Source organism: Anas acuta, chromosome 9, assembly GCF_963932015.1.
Source record: "Anas acuta chromosome 9, bAnaAcu1.1, whole genome shotgun sequence".
Lineage (NCBI taxonomy): Eukaryota > Metazoa > Chordata > Aves > Anseriformes > Anatidae > Anas > Anas acuta.
Window position 1 is genome coordinate 9,571,196 of NC_088987.1, and position 17,270 is coordinate 9,588,465.

The 17,270-nt window shown below is 66.3% G+C and overlaps 3 protein-coding genes across 5 annotated transcripts; all 3 read right to left on the reverse strand.

Annotated features, from left to right (window-relative positions):
- Positions 1-684: 684 nt before the first annotated feature.
- Positions 685-5,441, reverse strand: CHRNG (cholinergic receptor nicotinic gamma subunit). Its single transcript, XM_068691694.1, has 12 exons — positions 5,019-5,441; positions 4,597-4,736; positions 4,396-4,440; positions 4,110-4,219; positions 3,846-4,001; positions 3,556-3,653; positions 2,551-2,754; positions 2,219-2,333; positions 1,822-1,936; positions 1,333-1,537; positions 1,108-1,241; positions 685-1,023 (listed from the first exon to the last, which is right to left on the reverse strand). Exons 1-12 carry the CDS (start codon positions 5,371-5,373, stop codon positions 856-858), a joined length of 1,845 nt encoding a protein of 614 aa, XP_068547795.1. The 5' UTR covers positions 5,374-5,441; the 3' UTR covers positions 685-855.
- Positions 5,442-5,836: 395 nt separating this feature from the next.
- CHRND (cholinergic receptor nicotinic delta subunit) lies at positions 5,837-9,237 on the reverse strand. Its single transcript, XM_068691696.1, has 12 exons — positions 9,104-9,237; positions 8,530-8,675; positions 8,372-8,416; positions 8,141-8,250; positions 7,860-8,015; positions 7,613-7,728; positions 7,292-7,492; positions 6,904-7,015; positions 6,694-6,808; positions 6,398-6,599; positions 6,202-6,314; positions 5,837-6,116 (listed from the first exon to the last, which is right to left on the reverse strand). Exons 1-12 carry the CDS (start codon positions 9,153-9,155, stop codon positions 5,934-5,936), a joined length of 1,551 nt encoding a protein of 516 aa, XP_068547797.1. The 5' UTR covers positions 9,156-9,237; the 3' UTR covers positions 5,837-5,933.
- On the reverse strand, positions 8,119-16,028 carry PRSS56 (serine protease 56). 3 transcript variants are annotated; one of them, XM_068691692.1, is made up of 18 exons: positions 15,510-16,028; positions 15,058-15,219; positions 14,393-14,590; positions 13,698-13,748; positions 13,220-13,409; positions 13,011-13,119; positions 12,760-12,919; positions 12,425-12,567; positions 12,142-12,301; positions 11,845-12,033; positions 11,576-11,737; positions 11,396-11,459; positions 11,022-11,184; positions 10,686-10,833; positions 10,486-10,590; positions 10,214-10,320; positions 9,910-10,117; positions 8,119-8,135 (listed from the first exon to the last, which is right to left on the reverse strand). In XM_068691692.1, exons 1-17 carry the CDS (start codon positions 15,652-15,654, stop codon positions 9,944-9,946), a joined length of 2,430 nt encoding a protein of 809 aa, XP_068547793.1. In that variant the 5' UTR covers positions 15,655-16,028; the 3' UTR covers positions 8,119-8,135; positions 9,910-9,943. The 3 variants fall into 3 exon arrangements, with proteins under 3 accessions (XP_068547793.1, XP_068547794.1, XP_068547792.1); XM_068691693.1 differs by lacking the exon at positions 8,119-8,135 and having other exon boundaries at positions 9,568-10,117; positions 10,686-10,830; XM_068691691.1 differs by lacking the exon at positions 8,119-8,135 and having other exon boundaries at positions 9,572-10,117.
- Positions 16,029-17,270: the final 1,242 nt, after the last annotated feature.

The following is a 17,270-nucleotide window of genomic DNA, read 5'->3' on the forward strand; positions in this document are numbered from 1 at the left end:
TTAAATGCTACGAGGATTCGTGAGGGCAGAAGAAAAGTGGTGTTCTTTGATCGGTGTGAAGCACTGGATTGGGGAGAGACGGAGCCAGATTGGTTTCTGAGCTGTGCTTTTGGGTTGTGATCTACTGTGTCCTGCTAGTAAGTGGTGAAAAGCACCACGGGGTTGTCTGGGAGGGGAAGCAGCCTCTGTTGCACCCTAGGAGGAGGTTTCAGATCCTCTTCAGATAGCAAGCCTGAGCAGGAGCCCCAAATCTGCGGTGAGCCTTGACCTTCCCTGTTCTCTTCATCCCAAAAGGCTTTGTCCACCTTTAAACTTACTCAGATCCCCGTGTAGCTTCTTTTGAGGAAACCAACAGCAGGTTGAACCCCTTCAAGCCACAGAACCCATCCCCAGGGCTTTGCTTTCCCCAGGGGTTGCTGGGCTGTGGCAGGCTTGTGAGCCCTGCCTGTCTGCTGGTCCAGCAGGAGCTGACGGCTGGGCTGGGGTTGTCTGGTTCAGGGAATGATGGTGAGGAAGCTCGCAGGGCTGGGGACTCCAAACCAGGACCTTCTGTCCCTTCAGCCACTGTGGGACTGGGGACAGGACCCCCCACCCTGTTGTGTCTGTCCCCAGCTGGGTGCCAGCCCTGGGGGGGGGTCATCCCACAGGGATAACCCCAGCAGGAGGCAGAAAGAAGCCACAGGAGCCCACGAGACTTCCACGAGGTTTACTTCCACGTTCGGCACAACCACGGCCGCCCCGTGCTCCCCATCACCCCCACGGCAGGGGGGTGACAGAGCCCTGCCACCCCAGTCCCCAGGAAGCCAGGCACGGAGATTTTGGGGACATCCAGCCCCTGGCATCACCTGGCGAGTGTTACTGGGGCAGGTACGGTTTGGGGTCCCCGGGGAAGGGCAGGGCGGGCGCCTGGTTGAAGTGAGCCATGAGGAAGATGCCGACGGTGCCGCAGAAGAAGAGGGAGGCCATGATGAAGAAGCAGACGCGGTCGATCACCCGCCCCACCAGGATCCACTCCTCGTTCTCCTGTGGGCACGCATCGAGGGGGCGCTGAGGGCTTGTCCTCGCCGCCCCTGGTCCCCCCCCCGTGCCGCCCCGGCCCCGACTCACGCTGCTGAAATCGTTCTGCTCCCGCGTGGCGTTGGCGATGTGGTTGCAGGCGTCGACACAAGCCCGGATCTCGGGGCCTGCCTCCTCCAGGCTCTGGCAGAAGTCCTGAGCGTAGCCGCTATCCAGCCCGCGGCCTGCGGGCGCACGGCCGGAGGCACCGGTGAGCACCCCGGGCCAGCCCGGCGCATCACCCAGGGGAAACGCCAGCCCGCCTGGGGCACTCACCGATCTTCTCCAGCACGGTTTTCATCAGCCCATCCCTCTCCTTCTGCTTCTCGAAGAGCAGCTCGGTCCGGGCTTTCCACAGCATGTACTCGTCGGCTTTCACCATCAGCCCCAAGGAGCTGCGTCGCCGGGAGGCTCGCGGCGGCCCCGGTGCCTCCTCCGGCATGTGCATGCCCAGGTAACGGGGCAGGAGGTGCAGCCACACCTGGGCACAGCGTCACCCGTGGGGTCCTGGTCCCCCCGACACCACCCAGGGCACCCCGTGGGTGCAGTTGGGTCCCAGCGCATCATCCCTGGAGCACCCCTGTGCCACCGGGCACCCGCTGCGCCCCAGAGATGAGTAGTGCCTTAGAGGGGTCAGTGGCACAGCGTGGTGCCTTGGGGACATCTGGGGGTCCCTGCATCGGGTTAGGGCATGCTTACAGAGTAGGGCAGACCCCAGACACCCCCCCCTAATCCCCACAGGGGCAGGGGGCTGGAGGCAGGTACCTGGCGCACCCTCTGGGACATGGAGTGAGTGTTGGGCGTTCTCAGCGAGACGTTGAGGACGATGACGGCGTTCACCACGATCACCACCGTCACCACCATGAGGAAGGTCAGGTACCTGTGAGGGAAACACGGGGCCTCAGCTGCCACGCTACGAGCTACGGTAGCGGGAATTTTGGGGTGGAAACTGGGGACATGGGCACGCGGTAACCCCGTGTCACCCTGCGCGTGGAGGGTTGGAACGTCCTGCCTGGGAGCCTTGGCTCCCTCTCCCCTTCCTGCCGTGGCAGCTTGCCCAGGATATGAGCAGATAGGGCAGATATCCGTGCCTGGGTCCTGTCCGCTGGCACCCGGACACCCCCGCTGGCCCAGTGTGACCCCATCCCCTCGTGTCACTTACTTCCCGATGAGCGGCACCGCCTGGGAGGTCTCGGGCACCTTCTGGGCGATGAGGAAGAGGAAAACGGTCTGGGCCAGGAGCACGTTGATGGAGACGGTGCATTTCTGCCCGCCCGCTGCCGAGGAGAGGCAAAGGGGAGGCTTGGCATGGGGGCAGCGGTGTGGGCACGGCACTGCTTCGGCAAAATTGCCCCAGAAATGAACCCACCAAGTCCTGCATGGCAGCTTAACCCAGGAGTACCCAAAAAATTCACCCCAAACCTTAAATATCTCAGAAGTCACCAGCTGGGGACGAACATCCCGGCGCCCACCATGGGCACAGCACCAGCGTACCTTTGGCAGGCAGAAAGTAGACGAGCACGGCCATGGAGGAGATGAGGACGCAGGGCACGATGATGTTGATGATGTAGAAGAGGGGCTTGCGCTGGATGATGAGGTAGAAGACCACCTGCTGGTACTGGGTGTCGTCTGGGGTGAAATGCCCCGAATTGATGATTTTCCGCGCGGGGCGGTGCTTGATGGCCCACTCGCCGTTCTCTGCCACGCAGGGATGCCACCAGGTGAGTCCTCGTGTCCTTTTGGGGACACTGCCAGCCCCCAGCGCGGGTGGGAGGATGAGGAGGGCTGGGCACGGTGTGGGGAGAGGTGCTGGGGCCACGATGAGGGGGCAGAGGAGGGCGATGCGCACCGAGGGGTGCTCCAAAATACCCCTGAAAAGCACCGAGGGGTGCTCCAAAATACCCCTGAGAGCTACAGGAGGGGGAAACCGCTGGGGCACCGGGGGTCCCTTGGGGACAGGGGCTCCCAGGATGAGTTACGTGTGGGGCCGGGAGTCCCCCCCAGCGCCCTGCCAGCGGGGAGCCGTGGGGGAAGCCGAGCGTGACGCTTTATTAAGGCGCGTTGTTTTCCCCCGCCGTCTGCGGGAGCGATAGATTTTTCCCAATCAAGATCGCAGCCCGGGCCGGTAATGAAAAAATAAATCTCTCCGCCCGAAAAGCATTTTGTTCCTTCACTATGCAATTAAAATGTGATGGAAAACGTCATCGTTTGGCCGTGACAGCTACGTTCCCAACATCAATCAAGCTGCCGGGAGCAGCGCTCTCCGGGAGGGACTGCCAGGCGGTGAGAGCGGCGAGCCGGGGGGGGCTGGAAAAACAAATCTCTCCCCCGCTCCCGCTTCCACTAATAACTTAAGTACCCATGTAATGGCAAGGGCTGCTAATAGCCTCTCCCCCCAGCTCCTCACCGCCCTGATTTTGGCAGCCAGCGGCGTTGCAGCAGGTTTCTGGGCGCCCCCAGGGTGGGCTGCTCGTGTTTTTGGGGGGGGCGTGGGGCTACCTGTGAAGGCTTCGGGGTCGATGGAGATCCACTCCACGGTCTGCCCTTCCTCCACCGTCAGCAGCAGGTTGATTTCGTTGGCGCTGTAGGTCTGGGACCTGGGGAGGGACAGGCGGCATGCAGCCTGCTTTTTTTTTGGCCACTTGGCTTGGCTCAGGAGCCCCTCACCTCCTGGTGGTCACGGGGTGCCAGGGGACAGCTTGGTGGCACTTTGCAAGTGGGGCTCATTGCAAGACAATGAGGTTTTGGGGACAAGGGGGGACCCCCTACCCCCCCAATAAGGTGCTCACTGGAAGACCATGGTGCAGTTCTGCCAGTCGAAGGGGAAGTAGGTGACGTGGATGGAGCAGGAGCTGCGGTAGATGGCGGGGGGCAGCCAGTAGATGCTGCCGTCGGGGGACACCAGCACGTTGGTGTAGAGCGTGATCTCGAACGTCCCGTCAATGCTGGGGGGGGGAAAAAAAAGGGTGGGCTCAGCCCCAGGCGGTGCCCACGGGGCGGCTGTCACCCTGTGCGTGGGGAGGTGACCCTGCTGCACCCCGGAGCGGGCTCACTTGTTCTCCAGGACGATGTCGGGCAGCCAGACCATGGTGGAGGGCACCCGCAGCAGCTGGATGTTGTCGTAGTGCTCGGGGTCCCACCGCAGGCGGTAATCGGACCATTGCTGGGCAAGGGGAGCAAAGAGAAAGGGGGGGTCACAGCGCTCCCCGGGGCTGCCTGTCCCGTGTTGTCCCCAAAATGGGCACAGCAGGGGGCACCCACAAAAGGGGGGTGGGTTAAGGTGACAGCCCGCCACGAGGTGAAAAGGTAACCAGGGTGGGGGCCTGTCTGGGGTCTCACCATCTCGATCCAGACGTTGGTGGTGAGGGTCTCCTCCCGCTCGTTCTGGCAAGCAAGGAAGGGGGGAGGTGGCTTTAGCCATCTGTCCCCTACGTGGGGACAGATCCCATCCCACCAAAGCCACCTGGACCCCTGCAGCATCACCCCAGCACCCCAGGTCCATGCTCCCGCCCGCTGCTGGGGGCTGAGGGGGGGTCTCACCAGGGAGATGAGGTTGGTGAGGGTGAGCTTGAGGGTGACATCGATGACTTGGTCTCCGCGCAGGGCCGGGCGCAGGTGCCGGTTGTAGTTGGTCATCAGGTCCTGGAGCAGCTTCTCCTCCTGGTTCCTGCAGCTCACACCTTGGGGGGGGGACACGCAGCGCCGTGGGGGCACCCCAGGGTGGGGATGAGGGGGCTGGTGATGCCCCAGGGGGCTGCTGGCATGACTGGGGGGGGTCATGCATGGGGAGGGGGCACACGCACCGCTGAAGGTGCCCGGCGGTGCGCAAACAGGGCATGGGGACACCCAGGGGGACGGTGCACGGAGCTGTGCACCCATGGGTGACAACCCCCAAGGACAAAGCCAGTGGAAGGGGGGGACCCCCAGCACTCCCCCCACACCGCGGGGTGGGCACCCCTTACCTGCCAGGGCGCAGAGGGCGAGGAGGAGGCCGCGCATGGCGGAGCCGTGGGGCGCAGGGGCTGGGGCTCCGCTCGGCCGCCTGCACGCCGAGCTTCTGGGCCTGGCGCCCAGCGGGATGGGACAGCTGTCCCCAACCCCGTCAGCTGCTCCCAGCAGCAATGCGGGGCAGGGAGGGGTGGGAGGCAGCCCGCGTCCCATCCTGTCCCCCCCCCTCCACCAGCAGCGGAGTGGTGGCGGTGTGCTGGGCAGCTCCCGTGGCGTTTCGTGCTGTTGGTGGGGTGTGGAATTAGGGTTGGGGGCAAAATGATTGCCTCCGTTCCCCCATATCCCCCAGAAAAGGGTGTCTGGCCCCATAGGGGAAAGCCATGTGGCCGTGGGTTATGGAAAGGGGGTGTCCCCCTGCAAACACCTCCAGCGGTGCCCTGTGTCCCCCCCCGGCAGTGACCGGTGGCCCCCAGGGCAGGCAGGTCCCCCCAGCAGTGCCCACCTCAAGGGTCTGAATCCTGCCCAGCCCCACGTCGGGGGGGGGAGCAGCACATTCCTGGCTCGGTGGAGAGGATGTGGCAGCTGTCCCGGGCCACCACCGGCACGGGGGACGTCAGCTGTGCCCCCTGAAACCGGAGCCGGGGAAGGAGACACCCCCTGGGCCCCAGCCACTCACTGTGGGACTGGGGAGACCTCTGGGGGTCCAGCTGGGGGTCTTGCCCCCCTGTAGCACCATAACACCCAGCAGCACCCATCCCCTGGGTGGGCATCGCCCCCCTGGCACACACCAGGGCTCGGCGCTTCGGGTGGGACACCGAGAGCAGGCACCAGCTCTGCGCCCCGTGGCGAGAAGCACCCAGCTTTATTTCCCCAAACCACAGCGGGGTGAGCAGAGAGGACCCCCCCCCCCCCCCTTCCTCCCGGCCACCCTAAATGTAGCGCTTGTTCTCCTCCCGGTAGTCGTAGGGGTCTCCGGAGAAGGGCAGCGGCGGCGGGTGGTTGTAGATGCCCATGAGGAAGATCCAGAGCGTGCCCACCACCAGCATCGGGGTGATGAGGAACAGGCAGAGGCGGTCCAGGGTGCGGGCCACGCGGTTCCAGTTGTCCTTCTCCTGGGGAGGGAGCCAGGAGCAGGGCAGCGGGGGCACGGTGGGCACGGGGAGCCCCCCTCCACCCCGCCGTGCCCGCGGCCCCCACCTCGTTGTAGCTGTTTTTCTCCCGCATGTGCTTGACGATGAAGTTGGCACCGTCAACGGCAGGTTTCAGCTGCTCGTAGAGCTGCTCCTCGCTCGTCCCCGCTGGTGCCAAGCCTGGGGGGCACGAGACCCCTCAGAGGGCACAGCCACCCTCCCTGCGTCCCCCCCTAACCCCACAGAGAGGGGCTGAGGCTCACGGGCGGGGGTGACTCGGCTGGCCAGCCCGTGCCGCTCCGACTGCTTCTCGAACATGAGCTCGCTGCGGGATTTGACGCTGTAGTACTCCTCCGCCTTGGCGATGTACCCGGCCGAGCTGCAGCGCCGGATGCACGGGGCGCCCGCCGCGCTCCCCGCCGGCTGCGACATGCGCAGCAAACGGGGCAGGCTCTCCAGGAACACCTTGGGCATAGGACGTCACCGTGTCCCCGCTTTCTGTCCCCTCAAACTGGGCGCACCTGGCCCAGATGGGACACCCCCGGGGTCCCCCCCTCACCTCTCTGACCCAGTCGGACATGATGTGGGTGCTGGGGGTGCGGAAATGGAAGTTGAGGACCACCACGCAGATCACCACCACGGCCGTCACCAGCAGCATGATGAAAAGCAGGTACCTGGGGTGGCGTTGGCACAAGGGGGTGGGGATGCGCAAAGCCACCCTGGGGACCCCGAGATGCCCTCGCTGTGCCCGGCGGTGCCCAGGACTCACTTGCCGATGAGGGGGATGGCGTGGGAGGTCTCGGGGAGGCGCTGGGAGACGAGCAGGAGGAAGACGGACTGGGCCAGGAGCACCGAGATCACCAGGGTCATCTTCTCACCACCTGGAGAGCGGGTGAGCTCGGGGCGACCCTGCCGCAGGTCCCCCTCCCAGTGTCCCACCCTAAAGTGCCCCATATGGGGTTTTCTCTTGTAGGAGTAGCACAAGGTCCCACTTGGGTGATCCTACACCCTGCTCAAGGATGACAGGGTCCTACAGCGGGGTGTCCTGGTGCCAGGATGTCCCCACCTTGGGCATCGGGGTGTCCCCATGACGCAGGGCAGGATTGGGATGTGGGGTGTCCCCACGCCCCCGGTGCAGGTGCCAGGGGGCCACTCACTGTCAGCGGGCAGGTAGAAGACGAGGATGGCCATGAAGGCGATGAGGACGCAGGGCGTGACGATGTTGATGACGTAGAAGAGCGGCTTGCGCTTGATGATGAGGTAGAAGGTGATGTCCTGGTGCTCGCTGCTCTCGGGGGGGTAGCTGGGGTGGATGTTCTTGCGGGCCGGGCGGTGGATGATTTCCCACTCGCCGTTCTCTGTTGGGACATTAGGGCCATCCTCACCACCCCCAGCAGTCCCCAGGTACCGGGGTGCCCCGAGCCCCATCCGGGGTGTCCCCAACCACCACGGGACACGGCGGAGAGCACCAACGCTACCTGTGAAGCCTTCGGGGTCGATGATGATCCACTCCACGCGGTAATATTTGTCCGTCTCCGGGTCGCTCTCCTCCTTCAGGTGCATGCTGATCTCCTGCGCGTTGTACGCCAGCGAGCTGGGGGGGGACAGGCGGTGATGCCCCTCCATCTGGGGGGTCCTGGGTCCCTCCCCGTGCTGCACCCCTACAGCAACGGGCACGGCGGGGTTGGGGACCCGGCTCCTTGGCCACCCTCCTGCCCCCGGCACCTGAACTTGAGGGTGCAGTTCTGCCAGTCGAAGGGGAAGAAGTCGACGTTGATGGGGCAGGCGCTGCGGAAGATGGCAGGAGGCAGCCAGTAGACGTAGCCGGTGTTGTAGACCAGCACGTTGCAGTAGTAGGCAACCTCGAAGAGCCCGTCGTTGCTGCGAGGGGGGAAAAAAAACGAGGTGGTAGCAGGGCGAGGGAGAGCCCTGGGCACCTGGGGACGGCTCTGGATGAGGCTGCTCGCCCGGGAAGGTTGGGGAGGGGAAACTGAGGCAGGGCTCACTTGTTCTCCAGGACTATCTCAGGCAGCCACAGCATTTCTGGCCGCAGGCGGAGCACCTCGATGTCCCCAAACTCGGATTTGTTCCACTGTAGGCGGTAATCCGTCCAGCCCTGGTGGAGGACAAGCCCTGGGTCACCCCCTCACCACACCAGGCCACCCCACAGCTGATGCTGTGACATCCAGGGTGACAGCATGGGGACAGGGACCCTTTCCTCTCCCGTCCCTACTCACTTGTTCGAGCCACACATTGGTGGTGAGCGTCTCGTCCACCTCTTTCTGCAACGACAGCGGGGGGCACGGAGATGCCACAGCTCTCCCCAGGACCCCCCCCCAACCCAAACCAGCCTTTTTGGGGTGCAGCCAGCCTGCTGCTGCCCGCCGGGGCTCACCAGCGAGATGAGGTTGGAGAGGGTGAGGGCCAGGTAGACGTCCACCACCTGGTCGGTGGAGACGACAGGGCGCAGATCCTTGTTGTAGCCCCTCTCCTCGAAGAGGTGGTGGATGAGCCGCTCCTCCTGGTTAACGCAGAGCCCGCCTGGGGGGCGCGGGGTCAGGCAGAGCCACAGGGGGATGGGGGTTGCTGGGTTCCCCCCCCAAAAAAAAGGGATGCCCAGCAAGGACAGGGAAGGGCAAGGATGGAGGGGACGGGAGCTGGCCAGGACGCTGCACGCTGGTGCCATGGGGGGGCACAGGGTGTGCAGGGATGGCACCCACGTGGGGACACAGGGACACAGGGACATACAGACACCTGTATGCAGGTGTCTGTATGCACACACACGCAGGGACACAGACACAGGGACACGGTGCACACGGACACACAGACACATGCACGGTGAGGACACAGCGCTGGGTAGGGCGGCACAGGGGATGCTCGGCGACAGATCCCTGCCAGTCAGTTCCCAAAATACAGCCTTGGGGGATCCCCCAGCACCCCCACCTCCCAGTCCCCGGGGCCCTGCTCACCCCACACCACCAGTGCCCCAAGCAGGGCCAGCCACAGCAGCAGGTCCCCCATGCGGTGCCCGCGGTGCCTTTGCGCCGTGCCAGCTCCTCGCCACCTCCCCGCTTGGCCTGGCCCGGCGGATGTCCGGCCACCGGGATGGACGGTGCCAGGTGCCGAGGGGGAAGGGTGCCGGCACCGGATACCCCCCCCGTGGCCCCCTTGTTTCCGGCACCCCCGTGCTTGGAGAAGGGAGACGGGCAGGCACAGCTGGGCTCGCCACCCCACGGTGCCACCTCGTCACCCCGGAGCTGGGAGGAGCAGACCCTTCCCCACCACCCGGCAGCCCCAGGGATGCTGCTCGAGGGCAGTTTTGTGCTGTCCCACGAGCTGAAGGTGTTGGCACCCCCCAGGCGCACGTCCCCTGGGAGGGGGTTTCACGTGGGGTGGCACCCGGGGTGGGCACCCCGGTGCTGGACTCTAAGGAAAAGGGTGCTGAGGCGGGCAGGGGCTGCCTGACCCTACTGGGGGTCCCCTCCTGGATAATGGGGGCAGGACCTGAGGATGGGGGCATCGCTTGGGGGCGTGAGGTGATGGGGAGGGTGAAAAAAGAGAGAAAAAACAAAGTCTACCGGAAAATAGAGCCCTTCTTTATTGAAAAATAAACCTTTCTCTGTACAAATAAATAACAGTCCGGGTGCCTGCGGGGAACACGGGGTGTGGGGGGCTCGCTAAGGTGGGGGTACCGGGGAGAGGAGGGCTGAGGACCCCAGCCGGGATGCTCCAGGTGCCCCCCATCGCCCCGGGAGGTTGGTGGGAGGAGGGAAACTGAGGCACAAAGGAGGGGGAGACCCTGAGCTCCCCTAGGTTTTCAAAGCCTCAAGGGCCAAAGCGACGAGGCCGGGCATGCTGCGGGCCAGCGAGTCGCTCTCCAGCCCCACGAGGCCGGCGAAAGCCGTGGGGCGGCCGCCCACCGTGGCCCTCACCTGCGCCCGGTACAGCCCCTTGGCGTTTTTGGAGCCCAGGTCCACCAGGATCTGCCAGGGGAGGAAAACCACCGTCAGCCCCAGGGCGAGGGGACACGCTGCTGGCGAGCTGGGGACGGCGAGGTGCCGGGGGGGTGGCACACGCACCTCCTGGAAGGTCATGGCCAGGTCCGGCTCCGGCACCCGCAGCACCCAGGCGTAAAGCTCCTGCACTGCGCCCACCCGCAGCGCCGAGGCGTTGAGGCCAGGGCAGGCTGCGGGCCCCCGGGGGGGGGACAGGAGAGAGATGGAAATGGGGTCAGGGGGTGGGTGGGGGCACCGCGCTGTCACCAGCCCCAGGGTGCAAAGCCCAGGCTGGGTTTGCCATCTCCGGCATCCCGGTGGCATCCCACAGCACCTGGGGGCTGGGGGGTGCTTACCTCTGCCCTCACCTGCCTCCTCCTCCTCTTCCTCCTCTTCCTCCTCCTCCTCCTCCAGCCCAGGCTGTGTGGGCACCAGCTCACGTTTCTCCCTCGGCACCAACCCTGCGTGGAAATCCCATTGGGGACGCCGTCGGTGGCCGCTGCTTGGGCACGAAGCTGGGTGGAAATGACAACCCCGATGCCCCCCCAGGGCTCACGGTTTGGTGTCGGGGTCCCCGACGGCTCTCCGGGTGCCTGCTGCTGCTGCGTGGCTTCCAGGGGGGTGTCGAGGTCCAGCTCTGCCCGGAGCTGGGCGAGGAAGGCTCTGCCCTGTCCCACCAGCTCCTCCACCTCCTCCTCGCCCTGCTGCAGGGAAGGGAAGAAGGGGGACAGGGCAGGCAGTGGGGTTTGGTCCCTCCTGGCACTGTCACTGGATCGGCAGGGGTTCCCCCCATCCCATCCCATCCCATCCCATCCCATCCCATCCCATCCCATCCCATCCCATCCCATCCCATCCCATCCCATCCCATCCCATCCCATCCCTCTCCAAATACCTGCAAGAAGAGCCACGTCTCCCCGGGGAGCCGCTGCCCATCTGGGGTGGGTTCCAGGGGGCTGTCCCCGTCCATAGCCCTCAGCGCCTGCACCCAGTCCTGCAGCTGGGGCCCCACGTCCCCAAAGAGCCCCACAAATGGGGGTGGCTGCCCGGATCCCTGCCTGCAAGCACAGCGTGGACAGCTCAGCCAGACACCCGTCCCTTGGGCACTGCCACCCCCTGTACACCCCTGTTGGGACCTGGTTATGGGAAGAGCAGGACCCCACTGCCTTGAGCTGTCCCCAAAAAGCCCTATCAGTGCCCATGGGTATCTCGCTCGCCTCCCCAAAACCTACAGCCCCCATAACCCCATGCCCTTGCGTCCCCCTTTACCTGGTGGGGGGTCTCCGGGGTCCCTCTGCCTTGGGGTTAGGCTGCTCCCCTGCCACAGCCACGTCTGTGGGGACAAGAAGGGGACAGGAGGGACACGGCGTAGGGGTGCCCGAGCCACCAGCACGAGGGTGGCGCGTCCCCACAGGGCCACGGGGTGGCACAGCCGGGGTGGGTGGGTACCTGGGGCGTCCCTGCGGACACGGGCAGGGAAGAGGTGCCCGTAGATCTTGCCCAGGAGCTGGGGCAGAGCCCGGGTGAGGAAGGAGAAATCCACCTGGTTCCGGATGAAGTCCCCGGCCCGACGCAGGAGCCCCACCAGTGTCTGGGCGTAGGAGTGCAGCTCTGGGGGGGCGCAGCGAGAGAACCACGTCCCTGGCACCGTGCCGGCACGGCACGTCCCCAACCCGTCCCCATCCAGACACAGCCCCCATGCCCCGGCGTTGTCTCACCGCATCGCCTCGCCCGGGCACGGCACGTGTCCTCAGCAAGGCGTGCGCAGGCGGTTTGGCCACGGGGTGCCCGGCAGGACCCCGAGTAGAAGGAGCAGAGGCGGGTGCGCTCGGGGGGCTGCTGCTCGGGGGGCAGCTGCGATAGGGCCAGCAGCTCGAAGCAGCTCGGTTCCCGGCTGCCAGGGGCGGCTGCGAGGACAGCGGGGTTGCCATAAGCTGCCGAGCCCCCCCCCATCACCTTGTGGGACCCCCGTGGGCCCCATTCCCACGGCCATCCCGTGTTCCTCGGCCACTCACGGTCCATCTGGAGGTTGAGCCAGTCCGCGAAGGCAGCGACACGGGTGTAGACACCGGGTTTGCCCCTCTCACCGCACCCGTCACCCCACGAGGTGATGCCATATAGGACAAAGCGGGGCGAGGAGGGGTCCTGGCACACCAGCGGGCCCCCCGAATCGCCCTACAGGGGGTGTCCGTACATCAGTGGGGAGCACCGAGCGCGCTGGGAGCCTGGCCATGCCGTGCCAGCACCGTGTGCTCCCCCCGTGCCCAGAGGGGTTGCGGAGCTGGGGGGGGGAATTACCTGGCAGGAGTCGATGCCCCCGGACAGGTACCCGGCACAGAACATGGTGCTGGTGAGCAGCTCCCTGCCCAGGGCGCCCCGGCACGTCTCCTGGCTGAGCAGGGGCACCTGTGCCTCCATCACCACCTCGGCTGACGGCCCCTCTGCCGGGCAAGGCACCCGTTATGGGGTCCCCTCTACACGGCCCCTTCTTTTGGGGTGCCCACACGCTCCCCTCTTTTGCGTCCTTGGCTTGGAAGCAGGCGCTGGGGAGGGGGTGGCACCCGAGTTCGGCGCCCAACCTCTTTACCAAGGGGGACACCCTGCTGACCCCATGGGTGCCGGGTGGCACCTACCTTCATATAGGGACCCCCAGCCCGCGATGTAGCAGGGGGTGCCGGGGGTGGGCTCTGCGGGGCCGCTGGGCAGGCACACGGGGCTGATGGTGGCCGATGGGGCCAGCGGCACCGCCAGCTCCAGCAGTGCCAGGTCCCCATGGAACGTCTTGGGGTTGAACTGGAAGGAAAAAGGGGGGGAGCGTGGGGGGGATCCTGGGGCGTGCAGGACTGGTTTGGGGGTGCCCACCTCCACCTCCACCTCCGCTGACCTTGGGGTGAGGCACGATGCGCCTGACGGGCACTGCGAGCTCGCCAGGGTCCTGCTTGCCCAGCTCGTGGTCGCCCACCACCACCGTCCACGCCAGCTCGTTCTGAGTCCTATCCAGGGACGGGGACAAAAATTTGTGGGGGGGGGGACATCAGTGCCACCCTGTGCCCCCTTTCTGCAGGGACCCCACATCCCCGTGCCCCCGTGTACCCGGCGAAGCAGTGGGCAGCAGTGAGCACCCAGGCGCGCCCCACCAGCACCCCTCCACACATCAGCTCCCCGTGCAGCCGCACCGACACCAGCCAGGGCCAGGCCCCCGGGGGGGCCACGCTGCCCCCCATGATCCGTCCTCGGGGGGCCGTGGCGTTGACGGGGGGGCCCGCGCGGTGCCCGCAGCTCCCTGGCGGACAAAATTAGGGTGAGTGGTAGGGGTCCCTCCGACATCCCCCTTTTTCCTCCACGGTCACCGAATTGGCCGAGGAGGGGGCGGCGGGCGGCCCCCCCGGGGGGGTCACGGCGCACGGGGCGCGCTGTCAAGCCTCATCGTGCTCACGGAGGCGAGGGGGCGGAGGGCGGGGGGCACCCCGCGGGCCGGCAGCTGCCGACGCTAACCTCTGCCCCCCGGCACAGCGGGCAGCCAGGGATGGGGATGTTTTTTTTTTTTTGGGGGGGGGTCACCCCGGCTCACCTGGCATCGCCGCCTGTGCCGGGGCATCGCTCGGGGTGGCGGCTGCCAGCCCTGTGGGGACAGGTTGTTGCGGTGTGTGGGGGTGTCCCCCCCTGCCCTGATGTTGGCACCGTGTCCCCAGTTTGTCCCCGTTCCTCCCAGTGCCCCCCCCCGAAGCTGTGCGTCCCAAACAAACACCGCTGTCCCCCCCCAGGTGGCCCCGTCCCCTCCGGTGGCTGTGTCCCCGATCTCCCTGTGTCCCCCCCCCAGTGCCCCGTTCCCCATTGTCCCACCCCAGATTCTCCACCCCTCAATGTGCCTGTCCTCAATCTCTTCCCCCTCTCAGTCCCTCTGTGACCCCCCCAATTCTCCATCCCCCTCCACATCCCCCCAATATCCCAGTGCCCCCAACCTCCCACCCCACTCCAGCTCCTCTCGCTGCCCCATCCCAAGTTCCCCATCGCTCCCAATGCCTCCACCCCCCAAATCTCCACATCTCACCCCAGATCCTCCTTCCCCCCCCATTTTCCTGCCCCCCCCCAACCTTCCCATCCCACCAGAGACCCCCGTCGCCACGCTCCATCCTCCAACCCCTCCCCTCCCCAAATCCCCCACCCCAGCAGCACCCCCACCCCATATCCCCTCCAGGCACTCCTGGATGACTCCTGTTTGTTTTTGTAGGGTCTCCTCTCTCGGGGAGGGGGGTCCCCACTCACGGCACTCCTGGAGGCGGCGCTGGCAGCGCTGGGCGCTGAGCAGGGCGCAGTGGGGCCGAGCCCCCCGGGGGGGGCACAGGAGCTGGTAGGGGGCGCAGGCCTGGCTCAGCGCCCAGTTGCGCTGGGGCACCTCGGGGTGCTCCTGGGCATCCAGCAGGGCCTGGCAGCTGGGGGGCACCCCGGGGGGCACGGCGGGGGCTGCGGGGACAACGGGGTCGTGGGTGTCCCCACGTCGTCCCCGCACCATGCCCGCCTCCAGCCGGGTCACCCCGGGGCGGGTGGGAAGGGGGAATGGTGGGGGGGCTGCGTTGGGTTGTTTTGGTAGGGTCTCCTGGGTGCCGGGGTATGTTTTGGGAGGGATTTTGCTCTTATCAAGTGGTATTTGGGGTAGGGCAAAAACTCAAGAGGGTGGGGAACTGTCTGGGTAGGGTGGTGTTTTTGTAGGGTCTCTGGGTGATATGGGTTGGTTTGGGGACTACTTTGGGGAAGGCTATGGGGGCGAACACTTATGGGGGGGATACGGTTTGGGTAGGGTCTTGGGATGGGTAGGGTCTTTGGGGTCTTGGGGTGTTTGGGGTCACTAGGGGATGCATAGGGCAACGTTTGGGTAGGGTCTCTAGGGAACAGGGTGTGATTTGGGTAGGAGAACAGGAACTGGGACTCACGTGGGCAGCGGCGGGTGCTGTTGGCGCAGGGGGGGAAGAGGCAGGGGGCGCAGAGCCCGCAGCCCCCCCACTGCCGCTGCTGCTCCGCCTGGGCCCTCTCCAGCGCCAGCAGCGCGCTCCTCAGCGCCGCCTCCAGCACCAGCGTCCCCCGGCTCGACAGCGCTGCGGGGGCGCATCGGGGCGCTCAGCCCCACCCCATAGGACCCCCCCCCATCACCCCAAACGCACCTGGGACCCCCTGCCCTGTGTTTTCCATGCTGGGCGCAGCGGGGGTGCAATGGGGTGGGAGCGCGGGCAGGTGGTGCCCCCTCCCGTGTGTCCCCACGTGGATGTCCCCGGGGCTGGCACAGGATAAGGGACCCACTGTGGTGCCCCCCGGCCCTAAAAAGCGGATCCCATCACCTCCAGCCCCCCCTGTTAAGCATCCCAAAGCCCCCTCCCCGTGCGCTCACCTTGTAGGACGCCGGCTGGCATGGGGTACAGCCCCTGGCCCATGGGGGCCCCCCCGGCCGGCTGCAGGAGCAGCAGCAGCAGCACGGGGGGGGGCAGAAAAACCCAGGATCCATCACCCCACAACCTCTTCCCTCCTCGCTCCATCCCGGATAGGAATGGGGGAAAATTTGGGGGATTAAAAAAAAAAAAAAAATAAAAGGGGGGGGAACCCCAAAAAGTACCCGAGGAGCCGGAGGAGGAGGCGCGCGGATATATAGACGGTGCCCCCCCCGGGGACGGGGGGGGAGGAGAGAGAGAGAGGGGCCAGGGGAGCACAATAGGGCGAGTTCATTAATGTCGCGCCAAGATCCCATCCCGGGGGGGGGTCCGGGGGGGGGGACACGCAGCTCGGGGCCTCAATGCCGCCTTTGTTCGACGGGGGCCTTCGGGGCGGGCAGCATCAGACGGGCGCTGCGCTCCCGGCGCTGCCCAAGGCCCTTGATCATTTTCACGCCAAGCTCAACCCCGCCAACGGTGCCCCCCCCGAACCGCCCCGCAACCCCAAATCCGGCCCCAAACCCAAAAGGGGGCAGCTGGGAGCTTGGGGAGTTTTTTGGGGGGGGATCGGGGTGCTGGAGGCGGGTGGGAACGCGGCGGCGGCGGGAGCTTCAAAGGGGAGCGGGCAGCGGGAAGGGGGCGCGAGAGATGGGGGCATTTAGGGGAACACAGGGATTTGGGGGGGGCTTTGTCCCCCAGGAGTGGGATGGGCCCCCCCCATGTCTGTGAGTTGGTTCGGTGTGTGCCCCGTGTTTTTGGGGTGTCCCCCTGCCCCATTTGCTGCCGGTGTCCTTTGTAGGGACAGGGACGGTCACGGGGCTGTCACCTCGTTGGGGCGCACGGGGTGCCCGCGACCCCAAACTTGGCCCTGTTAGGGGAAGGGGGTGCCCAGCTTCCTGGGGCTGTTTGGGGTCCCTGTGCCCACTTGGGGTGACCATGGGGTGCCCATGCCCCCACCCTGTCCCTATTAGGACTGTGTGTCCCTGTTGGGGACAGTTTGGGGGTTCCCGTGTCCCCGTGTCCATTTGGGGTGCTCAGGGGTGCCCTATTAGGGCCAGGGGTGCCTCCGTGCCCGCAGCCCCGGCCGTGCCGCGTTCCCCTCCCTCTCCCCCCACCCCCCCCGGCCCTAATTGTGCCAGCGGGGCGCCCACAATGCGGCCTCAGTGGCACATCAAAGGCACGGCGCTGGCACCGCGACAACCCCACAAAAGTGTCCCCCCCCCCCCGGCTCCCACCTCGGTCCCCCCGGCCCCATTATTCCCTGTCCCCCCTTTATCGGGGGAACCGTCCCCATCTCCCATCCCCTAGGGCCCTACCCGAACCCATCCCATTTTGGCCCAGGTGGCGCGGGGTCGCTCTATGGGGTCAAGGTTTGGTGCCCCCCCCCCGGTCCCACGGCACCGCCGCCGTGCGCCCCCCGCTCAGCCCCGTGCCCGCTGCCAACCCCATTAACCTAATTGGCACCTAATTGGTGCCGGTGGGACCCCGGGGCCCCGGCTGTGGGGTTGGGGGGGGGGGGGGGACACGGGGACGGGGATATGGGACGGTGCCCCCCGAGCTGCCCCCAGCCCCGATTTATTGTCCGGTAATTGGCGTGGGCAGCAGAGCCCGGCCGCCACCCTGGCGGCGTGCCCTGGGGGGGGGGGACACGGGGGGGGGACACTGGGGATACTGGGAACACTGGGGGGACACTGGGGACACTGGGGGGAACACGGGGGGGACAT